Below are 23927 nucleotides of genomic sequence, written 5' to 3'. Positions count from 1 at the left end.
TCTGAAGGGCTCCCCAGGAAGCGGCTGCCATGGAGGAACAACTCCAGCTGAAGCCCGGGGTTTTGGAGTCCCAGGAAAGGAAGGCAGAGCTGGAAGCACAGCCGCCTTTTCTCAATTACCCCAGCTGGTCTAATAAAGATATTGCTTCTCCCCACGGTCCTTCCCCCTCCTAATCTTGCCGTGTGAAAGGGCACCTCTCACCAAGGCAGGGAGATAAGCAGTGCAGAGAGACCCGAAGCTTCCCACCAGCAGCCTTGAACAGAGCCACTCCGCTCAGGAGGGAAGATAAAGCCCAGATGGTTTTAGTGCTGGTTTAAATCCCTTTTTATAGTCTGAAAGAGAAAGTCCGCAGGTGGTAGGAAAAACCCTCAGTGAAGTGAAAACCGCTGCCGGGAGCAGAAGATTGCAAAGCCCCGAGCAGCCATGTAGGGCAGTGGGGGCATCTACAGGGGGGGAGTGGTGAAAACCACAACCTGTGGGCCGTGACGGTTGTGGCAGGGGGTCAATGACAGCACGATTTCTTAGTTGAGGGCCTGGAAAATGAGCACCAATGCCTTGTTTGCTAAAATATACAGATTGCTGTGCAGCCGAGCAGGGAACGAAGGAACTGGAGGAAAGGGACAGCGATAAGGAGAGCAAATCCTTGACGCTGGTATTTATTGGGGCATGGTGAGGACAGCGGCGCTGCCAAGGTGGTCCTCAGGCTGGTGACACTTCCAGCGTGGAAGGCCAACCAGGAGCAGAAGTCAGCCTGGAGGCTTCTCCCAGCCAAAAGGTTTATGGTTGTCCTGGGACGTGGGTACCAGCAGGCCCAGCCCCAGTGCTTGGCACTGCTGGACCCACTTACCCCTGGCCCCGATGGGGCAAGCGCTGGCCACCCGTCCGAGAGCGCATCAGCGGCTCGAGTGCCACGCAGCTTCTGCGGTCAGGAAGGAGCGAGGGGGTCGGTGATCTCTGCCCACGCGGTTGCACAACACCCAGCAGCTTCAGTGCTCGGCTAATGGCTCATCATCCCCTGCTTTCTAGCTCCTTGTGCCAGTTGTCACCTTCCCCCAGACGCCCATCCGGGCTACCCAGCTCCTTCTTTCCCTCTGACCTAAGGCAGAGACGCCCCCTCCCCAGCCGCTTTGGCCGAGTCTCTCCCAAGGACAGGGCTGAAAGCTCAGGAGAGCAGCCGGGTCTTGCAGCCTGGGCTCTTGCAGCATCTCCCACCCATGCAGGACCAAGTTCTGCCCTGTCGCCTTTATCTCCAGCCCTCCCTGCTGGGCTTGTATCATCTACCCCCATCCATCAACCCCTGCCTGTTCCCTGCCAGATGCTCCTGGGCAGCCACTCTCTGTCCCAAAAACCTGACTCAAAAATCCAGTGTTGTGCAGCCACTTTCAGCACTAAGCTCCCAGGTTTCCCATCCATGAGTACATCCATGTGTACATGGAATCATAGAATGGTTTGGTTGGAAGGGATCTTAAAGCTCATCCAGTTCCAGCCCCCCTGCCATGGGCAGGGACACCTACCACCAGACCAGGTTTCTCCCAGCCCCATCCAGCCTGGCCTTGAACTCTGCCAGGGAGGGGACAGCCACAGCTTCTCTGGGCAATATGTGCCAGCGTCTAACCACCTTCACATGAAGAATTTCATCCTAATATCTGATCTAAATCTCAGCTCTGAAATCCTTACCCCTCATCCTATCACTACACTTCCTGATAAAGAGTCCCTCCCCATCTTTCCTGTGGGCCCCAGTGTACATCCATGTGTACATCCATGCACACGTATATCCGTGCATCCATGCACATGTACAGCCATGCACACCTACATCCATGCATCCATGCAGCCATGCACCCATGCACACCTACACCCATGCATCCATGCACACGTACACCCATGACATGCATACACCCATGCACCCGCACCCCCCCTGCACCCCCAGGATCCCATCTCTCCCCGGCGCCGCCTGGACCCTCGGTGCCCGCAGGTTTGACCCCCCGAGGGCTTCGGGCCGAGCCCGGACCTCCCAGCCCCGGGGCCGAGATCTGGAGCGGTTCCTCCGCCGGGCGAAGGGCTCCCCCGCCGTCCCCCGCCCGCGCCCGCCGGGCCGCCCCGAGCCGCGGTGAGGGGCGGTGGCGGAGGAGGAGCCGGACGGGAGCCGCGCTCCGCCCGCCGGGGCCGAGCCGAGCCGAGCCGAGCCGGGGCGGCGGGGAGCCGAGGACAAAGGTGGCCGTGCGGGACCGGGAGCGGGGGCCGGGAGCGGGGGGCCGGGGGCGCGGGGGGCCGCAGCGGAGCGGGGCTGAGCGGGCAGGAGCCGACGCGGAGCGGGGCCACCTGGAGCCGGGGGGAGGGCGGCTCCCCCCGCTCCCCAAAACGTCCCCAAGACTTTGGGGACCCCAAAGAGGTCCCCAAGCTGTGTGGGGGAAAGGAGTCCCACCTGCCCCCCCGGCGCTGGGCGCCCCGAGAGCCCCCATCTCATCCCCTTGAACCCTGCGAGGTGGCTTAATAAGAAAATAATAATAATAATCCCGGCGCACGTCTGCCTTGTGCTCGGCAGGCTGGGGTGACGCACGCAAGCTGCGGGCGTTTCGGTGCTGGAGCCAAGGTGCTGGAGCGGAGACACTGGGGTGCTGACCCCCTTACACTGGCCCATCCCAGACCCCGCGCTCCCACGGCCGCCAGGGCCACCCGCCGTTGCTGATGCTGGAGACTGGAGCCAGAAGCAGAGCGCAGGTAGGCAGAAAGCCTGGCACGACGAGGCCACCGGTGATTAGGGGACAAGGGGAGAGGTGGCCTTGACTGGGTGACAGGATTCATGGCCACGGCTCTCTGGAGCGGCAGCCGGATCTGCGACGCAGGCCGTAAACCCTCCCTGCGTGCCGTGGGGAGGAGTGCCGGGACACAGGGCAAACACGGCGCCGGCGGCAAGGTCACCCGCTCCAGGTGACGTGGGGCACCGGGACGAGCCCTGCCTGGGGCTCCTCTGTGGGAAAACACTCATCTGGGGGGAAAACCCCTCCACAGGGAGCCCCGACCCACTCGGCACCCGCTGGACACAGCACCTTGGGTGGGAGCAGGGTTATCCTGGCTGTCATGGGGCTGTTTATTCACCGGCTCCATTCACTGGGCGCCGGGGTCGGTGCTGCCGAGAAAAGCCGATGGCTTATTACTATGCAATTAAGGCGCACCCATCCTCTCCACATGCGGGCGGGTGGCTGAGCACCTTCTGTCCCCACAGAGCACGGAGCCATGAAGCTGAACGAGCGGAGCCTGGCCTTTTATGCCACCTGCGACTCCCCTGCCGACAACGCCGGCTTTCTCTACAAGCGCGGCGAGCGGCACACGGCATACCATCGCCGCTGGTTCGTGCTGAAGGGCAACATGCTCTTCTACTTCGAGGAGCGGGAGAGCCGGGAGCCGGTGGGTGTCATTGTGCTGGAGGGTTGCACCGTGGAGCTCTGCGATTCGGCCGAGGAATTCGCCTTCGCCATCCGCTTCGGCGGTGCCAAGTCTCGCACCTACGTGCTGGCGGCCGAGAGCCAGGCCGCCATGGAGTCATGGGTGAAGTCGCTCTCGCGCGCCAGCTTCGACTACATGCGCCTGGTGGTGAGGGAGCTGGAGAAGCAGCTGGAGGAGATGCGCTGGGGGCCGGCTGGTGGATGTGGGGGCTGCCGGGGGTCGCCCAGCTCCTGGAAGCCAAAGTCCTCGGGGCCAGAGCAGTTGCCGGAGCGGGTGCCGGCTCTGCCGGCCATCCTGCCGAAGGAGAACGGCTGTGCGGTGTGGAACAATGCACAGGGAGCGGACCGGCCGCCTGACACCTCTGGCTGCGGTGGGCATGATGGCGAGGGGAACCCGCGGCCACCGCCACTGCCACCGCGCAGGCGGGCATCGAGCAGCGAGGCAGGCAGCACCGGGGGGGCTGCGGCGGAGAGCCCGTCCACCTTCTGCCAGCTCCACGAGCGATATGGCCGGGAGGTGGCCCAGCTGCGGCAGGACTGGCTGGAGAGGCGGAGTGGCCCCCGGCCCTGAGAGGTGACCAAGACTTGGGGACCCCCCAGGACCCATGGCAGGGAGGAGGTGATCACCCTTGGTGCCGCCTTGATTCCCTCCTCACCCTGGGATGTGCAGCGGCAGTGATGGACACCTGCTGATGGTGCCAATGAGTGCCCAGCACCAAGGGACACCAGTGCTGCTGGTGAAACGCCAGCCCGGCACTGGTGGCAGCTGGGCTCAGCGTGCCACCAGTCAGGCGTGAAACCCCTGGGCTCTCAGGGCTGCTGGGCTCTTGGGCATCTCGTGCCAGGGAGCAGGTGCTCCCTGCAGGGGTGCGCCCCTCCGGCCGTGCCGAAGCGTGGGTGCAGGGTGGGCCACCCAGCTCAAAGGAGCTACGAACCACTTGCTGGCTGATGCCTCCTGGGAACGGACAACTGCACTGGGTCTGCTCTTGCGGCGGGATCATGCACTGACAATGCTTTTGGAGAAGGGTTTTGGTGGGATCTCACCCACCTCACCCCTGCCTGGGTGTTTCACAGCTGGGGAGCCTGCTACCGCCTTCCCTTCCCTGCCGAGCACAAGCAACCGGCTGAGGTCGGCTGAGCTCTGCCGGATCCCTCTGCTCCAGCAGGATGTGGTTTGAAAATGAAAATATCAGCGAGCGCAGCCCCTTCCTTAATGGCAGCTGGTGACACCCGTCCCTGGGTGTTTTGCATGGGGCGATTGCTGCTTGCAGCCTGGCCGGTGAACCCATGCAGGGGGGAGACCCGAGGGGAACACGGTGGCTGCGGGCACCACCTTGCTGGGCAGATATTTTGGGGCAGGGCATCATCCCCAGGCCAGCTCGCTAAGGGGAAGAGTCGCTTGCGGCAGCAAACGGGAACGTATGTGTCAGCAGCAGAGGGTGTCGAGTGATTCATGTGCCAAACCAGCGCGAAGCCGGTGTCTCATGCCGGTGTTTCTCTTTTATTTCCCCAATGGATTATATTGGCGCTAAAGTGGCTGGCCCGGAGGTGGGGCCTGGGGGGAACAGTCAGGGTGCCCCAGATTTGGGCTGGGTGGCTCCGGCTCCCTTTGCCCCCTTGGGACAGGCACAATAAAAGTTGTTTTAGAAATTCCCTCCTGGCCTTGGTTCTCATTTGCACCTCTAAGCCCCTGGGGAGGGGACCCTCAGTGGGAATTAATCCTCCATTTTAATCCCCTTCCTGTCCCCACTGTGTCCGTGGGACTGGGCAGGGACTGTGTCACCTGAGTGGGACACAGCCAGTGCCAGGGGCTTGCAGTGCCCTGGAGCCCCATGTCTGCTTGCAGGGATGGGATGGGATGGGATGGGATGGGATGGGATGGGATGGGATGGGATGGGATGGTGCCAACCTGGGGACATCAGGACACATAGCACCAGGGCTGTCCCACAGCAGGAACAGCAGTGTTCTGCCCTCTGTGGTGGCTTGAACAGCCAGGCACAGGTGGCCAACATGGGGGGGTTGAGCACTGGAAAAGAGCTGGGAGACTGACTGGGAGCACAACCTTCCCACAGTTTCATCAGTTGAAATGGCACCAGGTGCCCCATTGTGTTACAGGCTCGATGGGGTGTTACAGCCATCCCTCCAAACCCTGGGTCACAGGCAGCACTGTGTGATGCCACCCAGGTTTGGGTGCCCCTGGTTGGGTGGTGCTGTGCCCTCAGTGGGATGTTCCCACCCCTCTGCCAAGGGGTCTTAGCTAGGGACAAAACGTCTGTCCCCTTGCTGGGGCCGGTGACCCTGCCCTTGTGGAAACGGCCAGCATGACCTTGTGACATCCCACCTGCGTGAACATCTCCAGCTTCTTGCTAACCTGGGGTCTTGCAGCAGGTTGGGGGGGGGATGCCTTTTCGGGAAACTGAGGCATGAAGCCAGCCAGGGTCACTTGCTCACCCAGAGCACTGCCGAGCGTGTAGCCCTGCTCCTGGCCAGGCATGGCACCCTGATATGTGTTTCGGCATTTGGAGCGGTACCGCCGAGGGCAGCCGGGGTGCAGCAACACCCGCAGCATCCAGACGGGTAACGTGGCCCCTTCGGTCAGCTGCAGAGGAAGGTTCTGGTTTCCATGGCAGCCAGCCCAGCTTCTCCAGACGTTCAGATATTCATGAAAAATAAATCCTTCCCAACATGTTAGCCGACAAACAAGCTTAAACAGATATGCAACATATGGTTTTATTAATTCATTAAATGCAAACACCCCCGCTTCGTGTCAGAGGCTGCAAACTAGCCTGGTGATGGCTGAAGAAGAGCCAAGCTGGGATGCAGTGCCATCCGGCAACGCTGAGCCAAACCTCACGCCGGAGGATGCCGAGTTACCCTGGGGGCAGGAGCAAACCTGCACCAGGGATGCGCACAGGACTTCCACGGGGCAGGATTGCACTCTGAGATGGACTAACGCCATTTAACACCCTCATTTTTTTTTCTCCCCAAGCGCTGGGAGACGTTTATGGCAGTGAGAGCTCTTGCCACAAACCCAAAGCGAGACTGTGACTTCCAAGGGAGCCAACATCAACCCAGGCACCGGGTGAAGGCGAGAGGAGCTCCCACGCTGTCTGCCTCTGGACAAAAACCACCCCAAGGCCAGAGTCGTATCCAACTTCTGTATTTAGTGGCTCTTTACAGAACTTGTTCCTTCCAAAATTGTTAAACAAAGTTCATCGATCTCATAGAAACTTTTGAAGTACAGTACATGAGCCTAACAAAAACGTGACCGGTATGTCCCGCTAGCTTTAATACAACAGGATTGCCATGTCCAAGACTATCCTAAGTGCTTCCTCGAATCCCGTTCCACTAAAGCTCCCGCTGGCGCACAACGGAGAAGAGCAGTCAATGGTTGCGCCTCGACCTTCTGCAGCGCGGTGGCAGGGAAAAGAGTGGCCGTGGGCAAGCTGGGGCTCGCTGGGGCAGGGTAGGCGGGCAAGGAGAGCCATGCCTTCACAGAGCCGCTGTTAGCGTCGCTCATCGACTACCACCCAAATATAAAAATACCTTCTATTCTGATAAAAATGTAGACAGTGGAAAATCAGTCAATGCATAGCCTCGGAGCTTGGCAGGGGAGCCCTCCCGACAGCGGTGGCCTTGGTGGGTGATGGCTGGTGCCTTGCAGGGAGGGGACAGGGCAGAGCAGCCCAGCACGGGCCACCCTGTGTCGTTTCAAGGCATTTCGTTAGCAGAGGCCGGCTGGCGGCGGTGGGGTCAGGGAGGCGGCGAGGAGCACGCCAGGATGGTGCCACCGCTGAGCTCCTGCGCCTTTGCACGGGGTCAGCCCTGGAAAGCCAAAGCTTGATGGTGCTTCACCCAATTCAGGCAGGAGCCTGGCGCAACACCCCAGGGCTCACCCCGGCTTCACCGGCAGCCACTGCCTGGGGACACGGCCGCAGCGAGGGGATGCTCCTCCCGCCCGGGTGCTCTCCCTAAAAAAAAAAGTGCTTCAGCCACAAGAGCTGGCTGTGATGCTGGGAGCAGCCCTGAGCAGGGTTTGTCCCCACCCTGCGAGCAGGCGGCTCATGATTTTTGGGTGCTTGTCCCCAAGCACCGGTGCCCCAGGGGCAAAGCTCCCAGGCTCCCTCTCTTTTTTCTTCCCCAAACGGATGAGGGCAGAGCGCAGGGAAGCGGGATCCCATGGATGTCCATCCCCAGCGAGCCGGAGCCATCGCCAAGCATCACACCCGGGCACCTCTTCCCATCTCGCTCCCAAAACAGCAGGCACAGGTTCCTTCCTTCGCTTTTCCATTCATTTTTTTTTCTTCCTTTGGGAGCTGGCAGGAGCCGCACCGTGCTGTATCGGGGCTGCCACCGGTTGCCGGCTGGAGGAAGCGCGAGGGACGGCGTTCAGACCATGCTACATCTTGTTCCAGAAGGCTATTGCAGACATTTCTACAACATATACAACCGCACGGGACATTCTGTGTTACAAAGGTTTCAAAAAACATAAACCACCAGAACTAAATACATACTCGATGGCATCAAGGTTTTCGCTTTAGAGTCTTCAGGGACTATGACGCAGTCTCTGGCTGGGGCAGAAGCGATGCAGTGTCTTATAGACAGAGGTGGAAACCGCTCGGCAAAAGTTTATTAAATTTGGTCAGTCTCATAGTGCTTCTTGATGGCTTTGCTCAGTAAGTCTTTTCTGTGGGGGGTTTTTTTTGTTTGTTGGTTTGTTTTTTTTTTTTAATCTCATCCAGTGGCAAACTACAAGACTTCAGTGTACATTTAATGACACGACTGCTACATCATCTTGATTTTATAGCTATCTTTAATATCAAAGCAGCTTAAGCTGTTAATAAATTCCAAAGTATCCTTTTATTAAAATATCTAAAAGAGGTCTATAAATATTTTTTTTTCTTTTCTTTTCTAAAATTGTTCCCAGTTTTTCACATTTAAAACAAAGCCGGGGGGGGGGGGGGGGGGGGGGGGGCGGGTGGTGGCTTCGTAGTAGGGGGCCCCCCCCTTTCCACGGGCGCTCCCTTCCATGGCGCCGGCCGCCTGTCGCCTCTCGGTGTGCGCTGCATTTAACAAAATATATATATATAATGTGGGGGTGTATATATATATTTAGGGCGCCGGAGGGGGTGCTCAGAACTCCCACTCGAGGGCCTCCTCGCGGTTGGCAGCCCGCTCCAGGCGGTGGATGATGTTGTTGAGGTTGGCCATCTTCTCGTGGCGCCGCTGGACGCTGGTGCTGAGCCGGGGGCCGGGAGCCGGTGGCAGCGCCGGTGAGACCGGCCCGGCAGAGGATGGTCCTGGTGAGGCCGAACCGGCGAGGCCAGGCGAGGAGGCCGCCGAGGGCGATGTCGGGGAGACCTCCAAGCTGCAACGGGATGACCCCGCGGAGGACTGGGAGCTGTCGGGGTGTGGTGGCGGCGGCGGTGGGGGTCCCACGGCGGCAGCACCGGCACGGCCCCCCCGCCGCGGGAGGCTGCTGGCACTAGGGGTGGTGGCGTGGGGGGCTGCCCCCCGCTCCTCCTGGGGAGGTCCGGTCCCCTCGGCCGCCCCGGCCGGGCTGCGTGAGTCCCGCCGGCGGCCCCAGCCGCCCGCCTCCCCCTGCTCCTCCTTCACCTTCACGGGGGCAGCAGCACAGGGGTGCTCGCCCCCCCCAAACACAGGTTTACGGTCCTCGGCATCCGAATCGGGGCTGTGGGGGGCCCGGCGCCCAGGGATGGCTGTCCCACCGCTCTGCTCCGGGTCCGTGTCGTTGTCCTGCGTGCCCTCCACCAGCATCTCCCGGCGCATCCGTGACCTGCCGGGGGACAACCGCAGAGAGTCAGTGACCACCAACCGTCACATCTTGAAAGAGCATCTCCGGCCAGAAAAAAAGGTGATGACATCACTTGAGATGCAAAACCTCACCTTGTCGGCCTTTAAAAGGTTTTTTTTGGGGGAAAATCACGGCTACTTGAACACATGGAATGGATTTTGCAACATTTTGGGCTGTTTCCAGCCAAACTAACCCAGTTTTGCAAGTGTTTTCCACTACCTTTATTTTTGTTGTTGTTGTTGTATGCACAACATTTTTGAAAGGTTTATTTTAGGGCAGTTGTGTTTACTGAGAGCAGGGGGGGCTTTCCTGGGACAATGCAAGGGGAAAGGTCACAGGTTTAAAAACCCCATTAGTCAATATTTCACCAAAAAGCCTGATTTTTCAAGCTCTCCCATGCAACGGCTCCATGCAAGAAACCTCAGCCAGCTGCCATAAATATTGACCATCAACTTTACGCTGCCCAGGAGGAGCTGGAGGCAGTCGGAGGCTCTGCGGACTCGACACAAGCACTTATATGTCTTTTTATACTGGTTTATACAGGGGTGGGGGCACGACCCATCACCTGGGCCGTTGACTCAGAGAGTGGGCAGCTCCTGGTGTGGGTCTGGGGAGGATTCAGGAGCCATGTGACCACCTGCAACACAGCCTGAGGATGAAGCCTGTGCTGCTCCCCAGGGCCGGGCTGCTGTGGGGTTGGATCCTGTGCTCCAGGAGCCTCCATAAGGCTTTCCTCCACCCATCACGGAGATCCCACTCCGTGGCAAATGGTGTCCCATGCCGGTGAGCAGGTGGACATGAGGACAATAACCTCTTTCGATGCTCAACATGACTCGGTCAATGTGGTCAGCACCTCTTGACCACCTGACAGCCAGGGCACATGCCGCATTTTGGCTGCAATCCTGTACCTGGGGACCTCCAGCGACCACGCGTGGGTCTGCACCTCCCCCTCTAGGCAAGAGGGATTGGGAAGGCTGGAAGAGGAACAGTGACACCACCTTGGTGGCACAACACCATCAGCCACCTGAAGCCCAGGAGCGCCCATACCTGTAGTTGTGGAACCAGTTGATGACAGTGTTGGTCTTGAGGTTGAGCTGGAAGGAGAGCAGCTCGATAGTCTGCTGGGAGGGGTAAGGCTCCAGCTGGTAGGCTTTCTTTAGGGCTTCCTTCTCCTCTGGGGCCAGCACCACCCGTGGCTTCTTGATCTGGAGGAGGCTGAGGTCCTGCGGCTGCAGGCTGGGGCTGGCACACTCGGAGCGGGCGCTGGGGGACTCGCTGTCTGAGCCGGTGCTCATCAGCCCATACCGACGTTTCAGGTAGGCTGCAGGAGAGGAGACCCAGCTGCGTGCCGCTCGCCCCCCTGGCCTGGGGAGCCCCCCAGCTCAGCTGGCACCCCAGACCTGCTGGGGCTGCATCCCTCTGACCCTCACCTTTCTTCTCCAGCTTCTTCATGTCGCGCAGCTTCTCCACGTTGTGGGGGTCATTGAGCCAGAGCTGCATGCGGACGAAGGGCTCCCTCCCCTTCAGGCTCAGCTTGTGCCATGGCTTGGGCCTGGAGAGGAGATCGGACACCGAGCCCTGCGTCAGGCCCAGGATGCTCTCCCCGAACAGCCGCTGGCCTGGCGGAGGAGAAGCAGAGGTGGTTAGAGCGGGGCAGAGCAGCGGGGCGGGCGCTACAGTCCCCCTATGGAGCGGGTGCACCCCATTTCCTCCCCAGCATGCTGGGATCCCCTCGAGCACCCTTAGCGAACCACAGGGGGGGGTCTGCAGCTATGGGAATCGGGGTGATGCATCCATGCAGCCTCACCAGCAGCTCCCGAAAACCCGGGCGGAGAGAGGGTCCGCACCTAAATTGTTGTCCGTCAAGACCTCCTTGACCTTCTTGGTGATGGAGTAGGTGTCCAGCTCAGGGGACATGGCGACGATCTCCTGGATGCCCACAGGTCCCTGGCTGTTGGGGTACGTCTTCCCACCCAGCGCAGGCGTCGACCGGCTCTCGGGCTGCTGGTTTTCTTTGCTGCTCTCCAAGGCCAGGGTGAGGGGCTCCTGGCAGCCCTTCTCATGCTCGGTGGGGCTGGGGGGTGGCGAGGGGGACGGCTGGGGCTCCGCCGGGCTGGCTGCGTGACACCGGGGCAGAGGGGTCAGTGGGAATGGAGGGAGGGGAGAGTGGCAGGGACCCAGCAGGGGCAGGAAAGTTATTTTGGGGATGCTGCAGCTCTGCCCTCCGGAGAAAGGGGATGCCAACCGAGTGTCTCTGGCAGCTATAGCAAAGTGGGAGGTGCCAGTGGGATAATTAAAGAGAGAAAACACCACTGATATAAAAAAACCCCAGTTACTACTTTACTCCAGGCACAAAGCCAAAGATTTTTGTTGTTTTTTTTTTTTTTTAAACCAGATGACTTTCAAAACCCGTCTCTGACAACATTTGAGGATCTGTATTACAGCCCTAAATTGTTTAAGCAACTAACTAAGGGGGTTCAAAACGAGTTCGATGCATCAGAGGAGAGGGGGATAAAAGGGGCTTCCCAGGATTGGGGTGCGGGTGGGGGTGCTGGGGGTGGCAGAGGCAGCTTTCCTCGGCGCTGGGGTGGAGGCAGGACAAACTTGCCCTGCGCTGGGATGCGTGGGACGGATGCAGAAGCACCAGGGGCTCTGATGGCACATGGGGACTGCAGGGACAGTGGCAACACTTACCTTGGGAGGGGGTCTGTTGCTGGCTGATGCCTTGGCCCAGCTGGTCCGTCAGCCAGAGCTGCATGCGGATGAAGGGCTCCCGACCCTTCTGCGTCAGCTTGCTCCACGGCTTGGGCCGCGACAGCATGTCGCTCACGCTGCCCTGGGACAGCCCCAGCACCTAGGCACCACGCAGGTGTCACCCACCAGGACCAGGGTGTGCTCCCCTTGGCACCAGGCTGCCGCCTGCCCTCCGTCCCCGCGTCGAGGGAGGGGAAGGAGGCTGCCACCTGCCGCCACGCTCACGGCCGCATGGCATGTCCGAATCCCTTGGCCACAGCCATGGGTGCTGGGACCATGGTGGGTCCCCCTGGGATAGCCAGGGAGCTGAGAGGATGGTCCCCGCAGGGCTCTGTGGAGGGGACAGAGCAATCATGGTGGGAAGAGCCACCAACCCGTTGGTGGTGCCACTGGGAGACCGCTTGGGGTTGGGTCAGACCCTGAGGATTCAGCATCCTCCAAGGGAAAACACACCAGGGAGAGCAGGGACCCTGGAAGGAGCTGGCAGAGGCCACCAATGAGCCCCAGGCTCTGGGTCATGGACTAGAGGTGACACCAGACCCCCCTTCTCCAGGCTGGTACCTTCTCTCCGAAGATCCTCTGGCAGATGCCGTTCTTGGCCAACTTCTCCTTGACCTGCCGGGTCAGCTCCAGCGTGTCCACCTCCCTGTACATGTACATCTCGTACTGCTCCGGCGTCAGCGGCGGCACGGTGGGTTTCAGGGTCCGCGGCACGTAGGCGGGGTAGTAGGAGAGACGACCGCCGGCCGCTGGCTCCACACCGGCTCCCTCCACCTTCATCTCTGTCAGCCGGTGGGACTCATCGTCCGCCGGCGGCAGCTCATCCTCGTTTGCACCACCCTCGCCGGGCTCGCCCCGTGGCCAGCCCCGGCCGTTGGCCATGCTGGAGTAGCTCGAGGAGGAGGAGGAAAGCGAAGGTGAGACGGAGGTGTAGGGTCGGCTGAGCAGGCTCCGCTCCGATGCCCAGTGCTGGTCGAAGTAGGAGCCGGCGTCGCCGATCTCCGACTTCACCTTCCGGATGATGCTCTGGACAAAGGCGGCAGGCGAGAGGACGGCCAGGGGCGTCTGTGGGGGGCCAGGGCTGGCCCCGCTCCCCTCCTCCTGCTTGACGTACGTCGGGACAACGTTCTGGTTGACGGTGGCCAGCGTGGAGCGCTCGGCCGGCGGCGTGTCCCCGGGGCGCCCGCTGCTCCCCGACTCCATCTCCAGCAGCGCCTGCTGCTGCGCCTGCATCTCCCGCCGCGCCTGCTCCAGGATGCTCTTGATGGCGTCCTCCGAGCTGCTGCTGCCCGCCCCGTTGGCCACCGCCTGCGACGCCAACGGCGTTTTGGGTTCGCCTGCAAAGAAAAGGGGGTGAGAGGAGCTCCGAGGCACAGCACGCATCGCTTTACCAGGTCGTCATCATTCAAAATGCAGGAGAAAGGGGATTTTATCCGGATCTGATCTGGAGGGCTCTCCATCGAGCGGGCGCGGATCAGAAGGACCCACAAAGTAAAAGCTGCGACACCCCCGTCTCAAAGTGAGCTTCTTTTTTGACGATTGCAAAATAAATCCCATTACCAACGACGGCAATAGACAAACATGTTTGTTTTCCCTGTCTGTTTTTCCACCATTCCTGTCTAATTTAATTCTCTGGGATTCTGCTTTCTCAGCAGACTACCTGTTTTAATGTATTTCATTTCTTGTAATTGACTGCGAGCGCAGCTGCTTTAATGATTCCTCGTGCCAGATGGATCGTGCATCCTCATTTAATCATCTGGTTTGGGGCAGGCGGGGAGGAAAGGGTAGATCCAAAGTTTCTGAAAGCCCAGGTACAAACACCGCTGCCTGGGGACTCTTCCGTCCCTAACAGCATTTATGAACATTTCTTCCCACCATGCCCCAAATCTCTACAGATGTCAGCAGGAGAAATGCCAAATAAAGCCCATTTTGCCCCAGCCGCAGGGTTAGCCTGGTGCCGAGCATCCAGTGCTACCCTGCCCAGGACTGTGCCGCGAGTGCCGGGCTTGGCAGGGACCGGTTAACACTTCCTAGGGGAGGCAGAGACCCCTGTGCCGGATGCTGTTGGTTTTGCAGGTGTTTCGGTGTGCCGTGGGACACACAGCCATGCAGCACCCAGCCACCGGCACCCCTCTGGGTGCTGCACCCCTGGGGCCACCCACATACCAGCACCTACCTCCCTTCTGTGACTCGATCTCCTTCTTCGCCTGCTCCAGGATGCTTTTGATGGCGTCATCAGAGCCGGTCTCCGGCGTCCTGATCCGCGGCGTGATGCTACCTGATCAAAGAGGCAGGATAACAGCTTTGTCACCGGCACTGGTTTTACAAGCTCCACTTGTATGTCAGGAAGTATTTACTGCTCCTCATGTACAGTTATTTTTAGGAATGCTGGTTTTAAGAGAAATGTCACTCCCAATTAGTTGCTAGCCACAGCACGGGGAGCCCCGGTAGCCCTGGCTGCCAGGTCTTGCCTCCAGCATAACATCTCCCAGCCACCTTGCTCGCCCCATCCAAGGGCACCCACTCCCCACCAGCAGGCAGGGTGCTGAGCAGAGACGCGGGCACGGGGACCACATTTCCCATCCCTGGCACTGCGCCCTCCTGGCTGTGCAGGTCAAGGGTTAATGCTGGATCGGGGCCAGGGGATAAATCGGAGCCCTCTGGGTTGAAACGCTGGCAGACGCGTGGACCACGGACCTGCATCACCCAGTCCCTGTGCCACCGTGGGGACCTGAGTGACCGGCTGCCACTGCTGCCACACTGAGATGGGGCCAGGAGCCGCCATCCTCGGAGCTGGGCGTTACCATTTCACGGCGGTGCCGACACCGCGTCGAGGTCCCGCAGCATTAAGGCTTCATCATATTAACGAAATATTCCCGAGCACATTGATTCATACCCTATGAAACAGCCTAATGAATAATTAAATGGCACTTGTCAGAATAAATGAGTAAAGCACGTCCAGGGATGCAGCTTCCACAGCAATGTGCTGTTGTTAATGGCCACCATTTGCCAGGGCTCCATCCCACCCGGCGGCTGGCTCCGCCTTGCCCCACAGCAAGTTGGGGGGACCACCAGGGACAATCCCTGACTGCCACTGGTGACTCCGTGTGTGTCCCTGCCCTGTCTTGCCAGCACATCGTGGGCTGGCAGGCATCCCTGCCACGGCATGGGGCACCCCGGGGTGCTGCTGGGGTGAACTTGGGTGCATCGGGGAGGGGATCCCACGGCACCACTTGCAGCATCCCGGGGCAGAACGCGTTGGCCGGGGCCACCCCAACCACTCACCTCTCTGGCGCACCTGGATAGTCCTCAGGGCCAGCACATTCTGCTCATCGGAGAGGAACTGCTTCATCTTGATGAACGGCTCCTTGCCCTTCACCGTCAGCTTGCGCCAGGGCTTGGGCCGGGCCAGGATCTCGCTGACGGAGCCCTGGGACAGCCCCAGCACGTAATGCCCGAAGACCCGCTGCCCGATGTTGTGCTTCAGCAGCTGCTCCTTCACCTGGAAGGCGATTTCGGCCGTATCCAGCTGCTCCTCCTCGGCAGAGCTGCCGGCACTGCCCTCGGACGGCTCACCAGGCGGGCTGGTGGCGCTGGTGGCCGGCGTGGTGCCGGGGGGCACAGTGCCGCTTTTGGCCCCAAAGAAGGTGGAGGGGAAGGGCGGCCCCCCCCCGGCATTCTCGCTCTTGTAGGTGGGCGGCAGGACGTGGGGGGTCTTGGGGTCCCCTGAAAGCCGTTCGCCCCCCGGGAAAGGGGACAGCGAGAAAGTCCGGGGGCCGTCAGGGGCTGCGCCAGGGCCGAGAGGAGGCGGGAGGGGAGCAGGGGAAGTAGGTTCATCCGCCGGGGCGTGCTGGGGGGATGGGTATGGCTGCTCCATGCCCAGCGAATCCTTTCCCGACTCGTCTTCGGAGTGATCCTCCTCTAGAGATGAACGAGAGAGAGGGAGACGCACTAGAGTCCCCCCAGCCAGCAGCCCCGGCATAGCCCCACAGCGAAGCATCTCCTGCCTCCGTTTCCCTGGGTGGCATCCCACCGCCTCTCCTCCCCCCTGCCCCACTGCTGGCTCTGAGCTCCTTCCCACAGTCGGGGCAGGATCTGGCCCTGCCACCCATATTCCCAGGGATGCTCCTGGTGGGACCGGGGATGCCATGGGACCTGTCAACCCTACCAGTGCTGGCCAGGAGGCTGGGCTTCTCCAACAGGTACTTCTGGGAGGGGTAGAAAGCCTCCTTCCCCAGCAGCAGGGCCTCCTCCGCCTTCGTTATGCTCTGCAAGGAGCCAAGCCGAGATGGGAAAGGGTGGCGGGGCCACCAGCGGCAGAGCTGGCACCCGCGCCCCAGCCCGGCGAGCACGTCGGCCGGCACCGCAGCACTTGCCTGGGGCAGGCTGCAGCTGGCGGAGGCCACCTTCATCGCCTTCAGGATGCTGGGAGGGAGACAAGGGGGAGTGACTCGGTGGGCATGGCTTTTCCCTGCCATCAAGTGTGCCGTGGGTGCCGGCAGCACCCGGCTGGCCAGGGGACAGGCAGGCACCAGGTACGGATGCCGGTCGAGCCATACCTCAGCTCCGTTTTGATCTCCTCGTAGTCCGCCTGTGCCTGCAGCTTCTCCTCCAGCTTCTGCGGAGCAGAGCAGGGCAGTCCTTGCAGCCGGCTCCCGGTGCACACTCGGCACGGCCGGACCCACGCCCCACCCCCCACCCCAGCAAGACCTCAGCCCCTGTGGGCGCACCTCGATGGCTTCGTTCTTGGCGGCCAGCTGTCCCTCCAGCTCGGCGATCTGGTTGGCAGAGGACTCCTCCAGCTCCTGCAGCGAGCTCTGGAGGTGCTGGACATCCTTCAGGAGCCGCAGAATCTCCCGGTCCTTGGCAGCCAGAGCCACCTCCAGCCTCGACCCTGAGCACATGGAATAGTTCACTTTGTCCTGCCGGGAGAGGGGACACCGTCAGCTCCCAGCCGCCCAGTGCAAGGACAAGGGCCACCCTTCCCATCAGACGTGTCCCTGCAGGGTGCAGGCGAGCCCAGGACTCAGCCCTGTGGGACGGGGTCCCTGGGTGACGCAGCCACGGGCAGGGACAGACCTTTCCTCTGCTCTTACAGGTCTCCCAGGTATGTCTGCTCGGTGCTAGGGGTGTGCACATCCCCCTCCCCATAGGAGGCCGAGGCTGCAGGTAGGACATGGCCAACACTACCACCCCATGGTGGAAAAACGCCTCGGTCACAGGCATTATAGGTTTGTCCCCAAACATGGTGGGTGCTTCCGAATGCAAACGGGTGCTCCTGAATGGAATGGGGTGCTCCTAAGCGCAATGGGATGCTCCTGAAAATGCCAGGGTGCTGCTGGCTGCTATGGGGTGCCCCTAGCTATGGTGGGGTAGTCCCAGCTATGATGGGGTGCTCCCAAGTGCAATGGGATGCTCCTGGCTATGGCAGATGCTCTTGGCCGTGATGGGGTGCTGCCAGCTCCGAGGGGGTCCTGCCAGCCCCGAGGGGGTCCTGCCAGCCCCGAGGGGTGCCCTCACCCCTGCAGAACCCGGTGGGGAGCAGCAGGCCAGGCGAAGGGAGCTGTTGACGGCTGCCAGCTGCTCCCGCAAGCTCTCCACCTCCCTCTGCGCCGCCTCCGCTCGCTGCAAGAGAGCAGAAAGCTCGTCAGGCCGGGCACCCGCAGCTCGTCCCATCCCACACAGGGCAGAGCGGGACCCCAGGATCTGCACCAACCCATGCCTCTCCCGAGCATCCAGCTCCCAGCAGTGTCACCACAAGCTCCTCGCAATGTATTTCGTCTCTCCACATCCTAACGCGGTTCCCAGTCCCAATCCCTGGGCACTGGCTGCAGCCGACCTCCAGGACACTGCCTTTTTCCACCCAAAAGGCTGTATTTACATGCAAATTGCTCTTTAAGCCTCTTATATTATTCAAGCACATTTATTTATACCTACATTTTCAGAATTAAATAAACCTCAGGAATAGGAATGGATAGGACCAGAAGTAATTACACCAGAAACCAACACCAGGCTGGTGCGGGTCGTGCCCTAAAACACCCAGGAGAGGCTGGAGGTGACAAATGCTGGCTCCAGCAGCTAAAATGGAGCCTGGCAGAAACCTAAACACACCAGTGACCCCCAACATGGGGGTCCCACTGGGCTGGTTTGGAGAAGCTACCGTGGCCCCACTTCCCAGTCCTGGAGCATGGCCACCCCTTACCATTTTCGGGGACAGGCACCTGGGTCACGCGGATGCTCAGGGTGCTGCGGTGGGTGCAGGACCTGGGCTTTGCGGGGCGAACCCCATCAGCCCTGGGGGGGCCACAGCCGAGCACAGCAGAGGGGGAGCAGGGTACGTGCCCTGCACTGGCTGGAAAGTCACCTCCCAGCTCACCTGGTTGGCTTTTTCGAGGTTTGTCATGATCATGGCTACTTCGTCTGCCCTGTGACAAGAAAGCAGGAGGCGTCAGGCAGCACGGAGGCTCGGACACAGCCCTCCGTGGCTGGTGAGGGCTCCTGCCTGCACTGCGGCCGAGGGCACAGGCAGGGACCCCCTGCAACTCGGGATGCTGCTGGGGTCGCTTAAAGTATCTCAGCTCCTCCAGACATTCAGCAGCACCACGGGCACGTCCCGGCGCTGCTGCAATGCCACAGGCGGCTCAGCTCAGCCTTGGGCACGCCAACAGCCTCCGCACACAACCGAGCACCACCAACAACTTACTTGGACGCAGCTTCCTCGTCGTATTTACACCGCAGCTCCAGCAGCTCCGTCTGGGTGGCCTTCAGTGCTGGGAAGAGGAAGATGAAGGTGAGCCGTGGGGTAGGGGGCTTGACGCCCTGTGGCTGGTGGCCCCTGCCCCAGCCCCCCTACCTGCGTGGAGCACTTTGATCTTCTCCTCTGCCTCCCCGAGCCGAGCGGCCAAAGTGACCTGTGCTTCCTGCAGCCCCCTGCGAGAGACGGGCATCAGCGACGGGCCGGTGGCACCGCGGCCATGCCGACCGCAGAGCCCCCCGAGACACCCTTGCTGCGTCCCCTCCTCTACCCCATCGCTCGGTGACACCAGGGAAAGACCCACTGGTGGATGCCAAGACGTGTTCAAGCCGTGTTATCCCGTGATGCTAAGGGGTTTATAGCCCTGGGAGTAAAAAAACTGACTTTGGGCTGAAAACAGCCCTGATCCCTGTGGCTGCAGCCCCTCTGATGGGGGGAATGGCAGCCCACCCCCACCTGTAATTAATTGGAGGAGGGGGGAAGCAATCAGGGAAAAGTTATTCTGCATTATTTATAGCCTGCACTTGCCAGGAACTTACTCGCAGAGATCTGCAATTTAGGGTTTAAAGATTCCTCATTTGTTTCCCGGTGCAGCGTGTTAAGGAATAACAATGAAGGCACTGAGAAAGCTGGGAGCCTCCAAATTAAAAGGCCATTTAATGAGGTTCATCCACCGACCTGCATTTAACCCACTGGCCCGAGCGAAGCCACGTGCCAGGGAGATGTGCGAGGGGCCGGCAGGAGAGACCTGCCCCGGCTCTGCCTGCGCCCGCCACTGCCCAAAAACCACCTGGGATCGGGGATGGACAGACAGACGGATGCTCAAAGCACCTGAGACTTTGTACCAGGCTTCTGGACAGGGTGCGTCCACTCTCCACCCGGGCAGCAAGGGAGGTGAAAAGGGAAGGAGGAGAGGGAAGGACGGACAGACACCCCCATGCGGGAGTAGGGACAGAGCGACACGTTCCTGCACCACCCCGGAGTGACCCCGTCCCCGGTACTCACGTACTTTTGCTTTTCTGCCTCATTTCTCTGCAGCAAGGTTTCTGGGCACAGTGCTTTGCTGTCGATGCCGGAGAGCGGGGGCTCGGCCGCTGCCACAAGCCCGGCTGCCGGTGATGTCCCCTCTCTGCGCTCTGTGGGGGGACACATTTCACACAGCTGTGTAGGGGACAGCAGCGGTGGCTGCCAGGGACCACGGGCCAGGGGACAAGTCCTGGCCTTGAGACACCCCCTGCATCCCAGGGATGCTTGGATGCACGTCGGGGGACCCATCCAGGGACCACCACTGTCACCCTTGTCTGATGGGGTGGCCAGCACTGGGGGGTACCTTTGGTGCCGACGAGCTCCGCGTGCTTCTTCCAGGGGCAGCTGAGGTCCTTCAGGGGGGGAGGTTCGGGCTCGAGGCGCTGGAGCTGCTGCAGCCGGTCCTCCAGGCTCCGGGCAGCCTCCAGCACAGGAGCAGGGTCTGTGGGACACGGGACGCAGCAGTGAGCGGCAGGGATGCCCACCATCAGCCCTCGCCCACCATCAGCCCTCTCCCACCTCCCCAGGGACCCGCTGCCCACCCTCCTCACCACCCACCCCAGGGCAGCCACCCTCCGCACCCCACTTTAAACCAGAGCAGGTGCCCTCCCGTGCTACTGGGTGCCACGGGGTCGCTCCTTGGTCCCACACTTTCCATCACCAACCCTTAGGGACCACCAGGGCTGCGTGGGGGCATCACCTCCTCCCTGAGTGAGTCGGTGGCACCCGCAGCACCGGTGGCCCCGGTGCCGCCAGCGCTGGCCCGTTTGGGTGCAGACAATGGCGGTTTGTGCCGAGGTAAGCAGGTGCATTCAGAGCCGTCCGTCTTCCCTCTGTCAGCATTACACCATCATTAGCTAGTGTCTGCTCAGCAGGGTGTGCCATTATGTCTCCCAGGGCTGATGTAATTATACATTGACATAATTAACCCAGCAAGCCCATTAAGCAGGCCAGCTAAAAATTCATCTATAATTATTTGTTGTGTGCATGCTAATGAGTCCATCTGCACTGCCATTGTACAACACGAACAAATTAATTTACAAGTCTGGATTTTTTAATAAGTTCAAGAAAATGCCTCCTATTGAGCCAGGTTAATATAGGTTTGGGTTTTTTTTTTTTTAGAAAAGAAGAGGAAAGAAAATAGATTTGAATTCTCCAGGGTCAAAAAGTTAGACAAACAAGGAAGTGGGACGGAGCTGGGCGCGCTACTGTACGGCACGGACACGTGGCAGGCATCCAAGGGTGAAAAATAATAACGGTGATGGAAAAAAAAAAAATCAAACAACTGGCTGCCTCTGCTCAGAATGTGATGCAGAGCAGCTCTTCTGCTCAGTGAGTCCCTGGCTGAGATGGCAGCGGTGCAGGAGGAAGGGGGCCCGGCACCACCGTGGCCACACCATGGCATTCAGGGTGGTCTGGGGCTGTGCCAGCACAGTCCAACCGCAGCACCGGGTGTCTTTGGGGTGAACCTGCTCAAAAGATGCCGGATTTGCCCTGTGATCCTTGCGGCAAGTGCCCAGCACGGATGCTCCTTGCGAATGAGCGAAGCCAAGACATGTGTGCCCCAAGACGGGGTTTTTGGGGGTTGCCCTGACCCACCGCTGCCCTCCCATCCCACAGCATTGCTGCCATGGGGTGCAGGGCTCCACCGCAGCACCCGCTATGTGGCTTCCCCACAGGACCAACGACTGTTGGACCCCGCGTGCTAACGCCGAAAGCCCCCGGAGCATCCTCCTCCACAGGGATCATTCCCCCTTCCTTGTGCTGGACATCACAGAGACCCCGCGGACACACCGGGATAAATGGTTTGTGCCCAGATCCTGGCCACGGGGATGCATCCAGAGGTGGGTGCTGAGCCCTGCCGGCACGCTGCCAGCTTTGCCACTGAAACGGGGACTTGGCTCCAGCTGGGACTCTCCTGGGCTGCTCATGGCATCCTTCAGCTCGGCATCCTTTGGCTCAGCACCCTCCAGGCTGGTTGCCCATCCAAGGATGTGGGAGTGTGCCACTGAAGGGGGTCGCGGCGATACGGCACGGCCCCGCACCGGACTGGGTGCTCTCAGAGCCATTAATAACACCCGTAAGTACATGAGCTGAGATAACGATACGGCTAATTAAACCCCGCGCTTCAAGGCCCCAGCTCACAGGCTGCAGGCACTGGGGGTCCCCCACGTGCTCCCCCGGCCCCAGGGGCTCCGTGCCAGCCTGTGAGCTACCTCTGTGGGGATAAACGCCGGGGCTGGACCCCTCCGATCTGCACCAGCAACTCCTCTCGCCTCCGTGATGAGAAATAACATGGAAGAAACCAGCTCGAGCGATAAAGCTCTGGGGATTTTCCTCGGGTCAGTGTTTTCCCTGCCATGAGACGCAGCCCTGCTGCTGAAATACAGCCGGGGCGATCCCCCAGCGCGCTGCTCTCCGTTTGGAGCCGACATCCCAGGATGAAGCAGTTGGGAGCGGAGCTTTTAGAAGGGAAAAGAGGGAGCGGTGCTTCGGCTCCGCTTCCTCCGTCAGCTGGGGCAGCGCTGATGCAAAACGCCTGGCTGGGTGAATGACATTGTGCTAACACCACGCTGGCCATCCGTCGGGAAAGCGCCATCCTCGTGCCTGCGAGGGGTTCGGATGCACCAAGGGGCTGCTGGGACCGGGCACCAAGCTCGTGCCACGCTCACGCCACGCTTGCGCCGTGCTCGCACCACGCTCACGCCATGCCTGTGCCGTGGTGCTGCCGGCGAACAAACCCTCCTGCTGCAGGGCTGGAGAGAGGGAGCACCCGAAACCGAGCACGTCGCCTCCTCACGCCAAGACACCGCGGACGTCACACGCCGTCACACTCTGAGCCATGCGGGAGGGCTTGGGACACTGCCCACAGCGCAGGGGACAGTCCCTTCCTCCGTGGGTCCCGGCCCCACTTGGGACAGGGTAGAGAAGACGGCGCTGACGCCGCAGCCATGCAGCTGCGAGCCCCGCCGCGGCAGTGACTCACCGGCAGCACGGCCGGGTGATGGGTGACGCGAGAGAGGCATGTGCCAAAACCAGGACTCGGGGGTGCCGCAGGCTCCGGCACCACATCCGCCCGCGGCAGCTTCCACCGACGGCGCAGCCAGCTCACGTGGGGAACGGCGAGTCCCTGCCGCAAAGCAGAACCTGCTGCCCAGGCACGCTCATCTGCCACTCCATACGCTCACCCACTATATATATGCACACATATATATTTTTTTTTATATATATATATAAAAAAAATAAGTGCTGCCACTAGCTGGCGTTATTGGCTGTCCTTTAGTGGCACTGGCAGTGCTGCAGCAGGGATGGGGGTGGTGGGCAGGGGTCCCTCCTGGTGTTCCCAGTCTCAGCATGGGGTAGTGGAGCCAGGGGCCCTTCCCTGTGCTGGAGGGGGTCTGGACCACCAGCAATCCCACTCCCAGACACCCCCACCACAGCCCCGTGCAGCTCCTGCACGGCCACTGCAGCAGCTCAAGGCACCGGTGTGATGGCGGGATGGGTCCTGGGTGCTCGTCACCTTCTCCTGAGCACACACAGCTCCAGGGAGCACCTGCTGGTCCCCAGGGCCAGGGCCCAGCCACTTGACCTAGCCTTCGGTGGAGGTCTCTGTGCCGGGGGCTGAAGGGTGACAGCCGCTCCGTGCTGCTGCCCAGCTCCAAGAGGAGCACGGGGCACCCACGGTGCATCTGTGGTGCATCCACGGCACGTCTGCGGTGCTGTCACCCCTCCCACCGGGGTGGCACCTCCTCCGTCACCCCATCCCAACCTGCTCAGACACATCCACCGGCACCCTCCGAATCCCTCCACGAGCCGAAGTCAGCCTTAAATCAAATCATCCCCAACAACAATGACATTAATTATGCTTTTAACACATTTTACTGCTTCCCCCCCTTCCCTTCACGCCACATCTGTGTGAACAATATCCAAAAGATTTACGGTTTTCTCCCGTAATTACAGACACACAGCCAGCTCACTTATCAAAATACTTGCTGAGCAATCAGGCTCCGTTACAGTCTCTGCCAGAGATTTGTGTTGACAGCAGCCATTCAAAGCAAAAAATGTCGAATCAGGACTTATGTGGCGCTTGTAAAGTATTCCACAAAGAGTTCGCCTGTCGAGAGACACACGGACA

At 60.5% G+C, this 23927-nt stretch overlaps 2 protein-coding genes across 2 annotated transcripts in view; one reads left to right on the top strand and one right to left on the bottom strand.

Annotated features, from left to right (window-relative positions):
* The first annotated feature begins 3234 nt into the window (after positions 1 to 3234).
* PHETA1 (PH domain containing endocytic trafficking adaptor 1) lies at positions 3235 to 4014 on the top strand. Its single transcript, XM_009959620.2, has one exon. It carries the CDS (start codon positions 3235 to 3237, stop codon positions 4012 to 4014), a length of 780 nt encoding a protein of 259 aa, XP_009957922.2.
* Positions 4015 to 8576: 4562 nt separating this feature from the next.
* The window catches only part of CUX2 (cut like homeobox 2), a 75729-nt gene continuing 60378 nt past the window's right edge, over positions 8577 to 23927 (bottom strand). Inside the window, exons 4-20 of the mRNA XM_086474108.1 lie at positions 20097 to 20234; positions 19776 to 19902; positions 18866 to 18942; positions 18716 to 18782; positions 18389 to 18437; positions 17533 to 17637; positions 16743 to 16934; positions 16572 to 16630; positions 16181 to 16437; positions 15298 to 15933; positions 14189 to 14290; positions 12574 to 13349; positions 11953 to 12112; positions 11106 to 11375; positions 10689 to 10877; positions 10306 to 10579; positions 8577 to 9240 (exon numbers count right to left, since the gene is read on the bottom strand). Coding sequence (XP_086330234.1) covers positions 8577 to 9240; positions 10306 to 10579; positions 10689 to 10877; positions 11106 to 11375; positions 11953 to 12112; positions 12574 to 13349; positions 14189 to 14290; positions 15298 to 15933; positions 16181 to 16437; positions 16572 to 16630; positions 16743 to 16934; positions 17533 to 17637; positions 18389 to 18437; positions 18716 to 18782; positions 18866 to 18942; positions 19776 to 19902; positions 20097 to 20234 — 4142 coding nt within the window. The remainder of the gene's footprint in view (positions 9241 to 10305; positions 10580 to 10688; positions 10878 to 11105; positions 11376 to 11952; positions 12113 to 12573; positions 13350 to 14188; positions 14291 to 15297; positions 15934 to 16180; positions 16438 to 16571; positions 16631 to 16742; positions 16935 to 17532; positions 17638 to 18388; positions 18438 to 18715; positions 18783 to 18865; positions 18943 to 19775; positions 19903 to 20096; positions 20235 to 23927) is intronic.

Source organism: Leptosomus discolor, chromosome 16 (assembly GCF_034619465.1).
Source record: "Leptosomus discolor isolate bLepDis1 chromosome 16, bLepDis1.hap2, whole genome shotgun sequence".
NCBI classification, from domain to species: domain Eukaryota; kingdom Metazoa; phylum Chordata; class Aves; order Leptosomiformes; family Leptosomidae; genus Leptosomus; species Leptosomus discolor.
This window is presented reverse-complemented; position numbering and strand designations above follow the sequence as displayed.

Excerpts from the sequence above, each read along its gene's own strand:
- PHETA1 (XM_009959620.2), top strand. The coding sequence starts at position 3,235 with ATGAAGCTGAACGAGCGGAGCCTGGCCTTTTATGCCACCTGCGACTCC.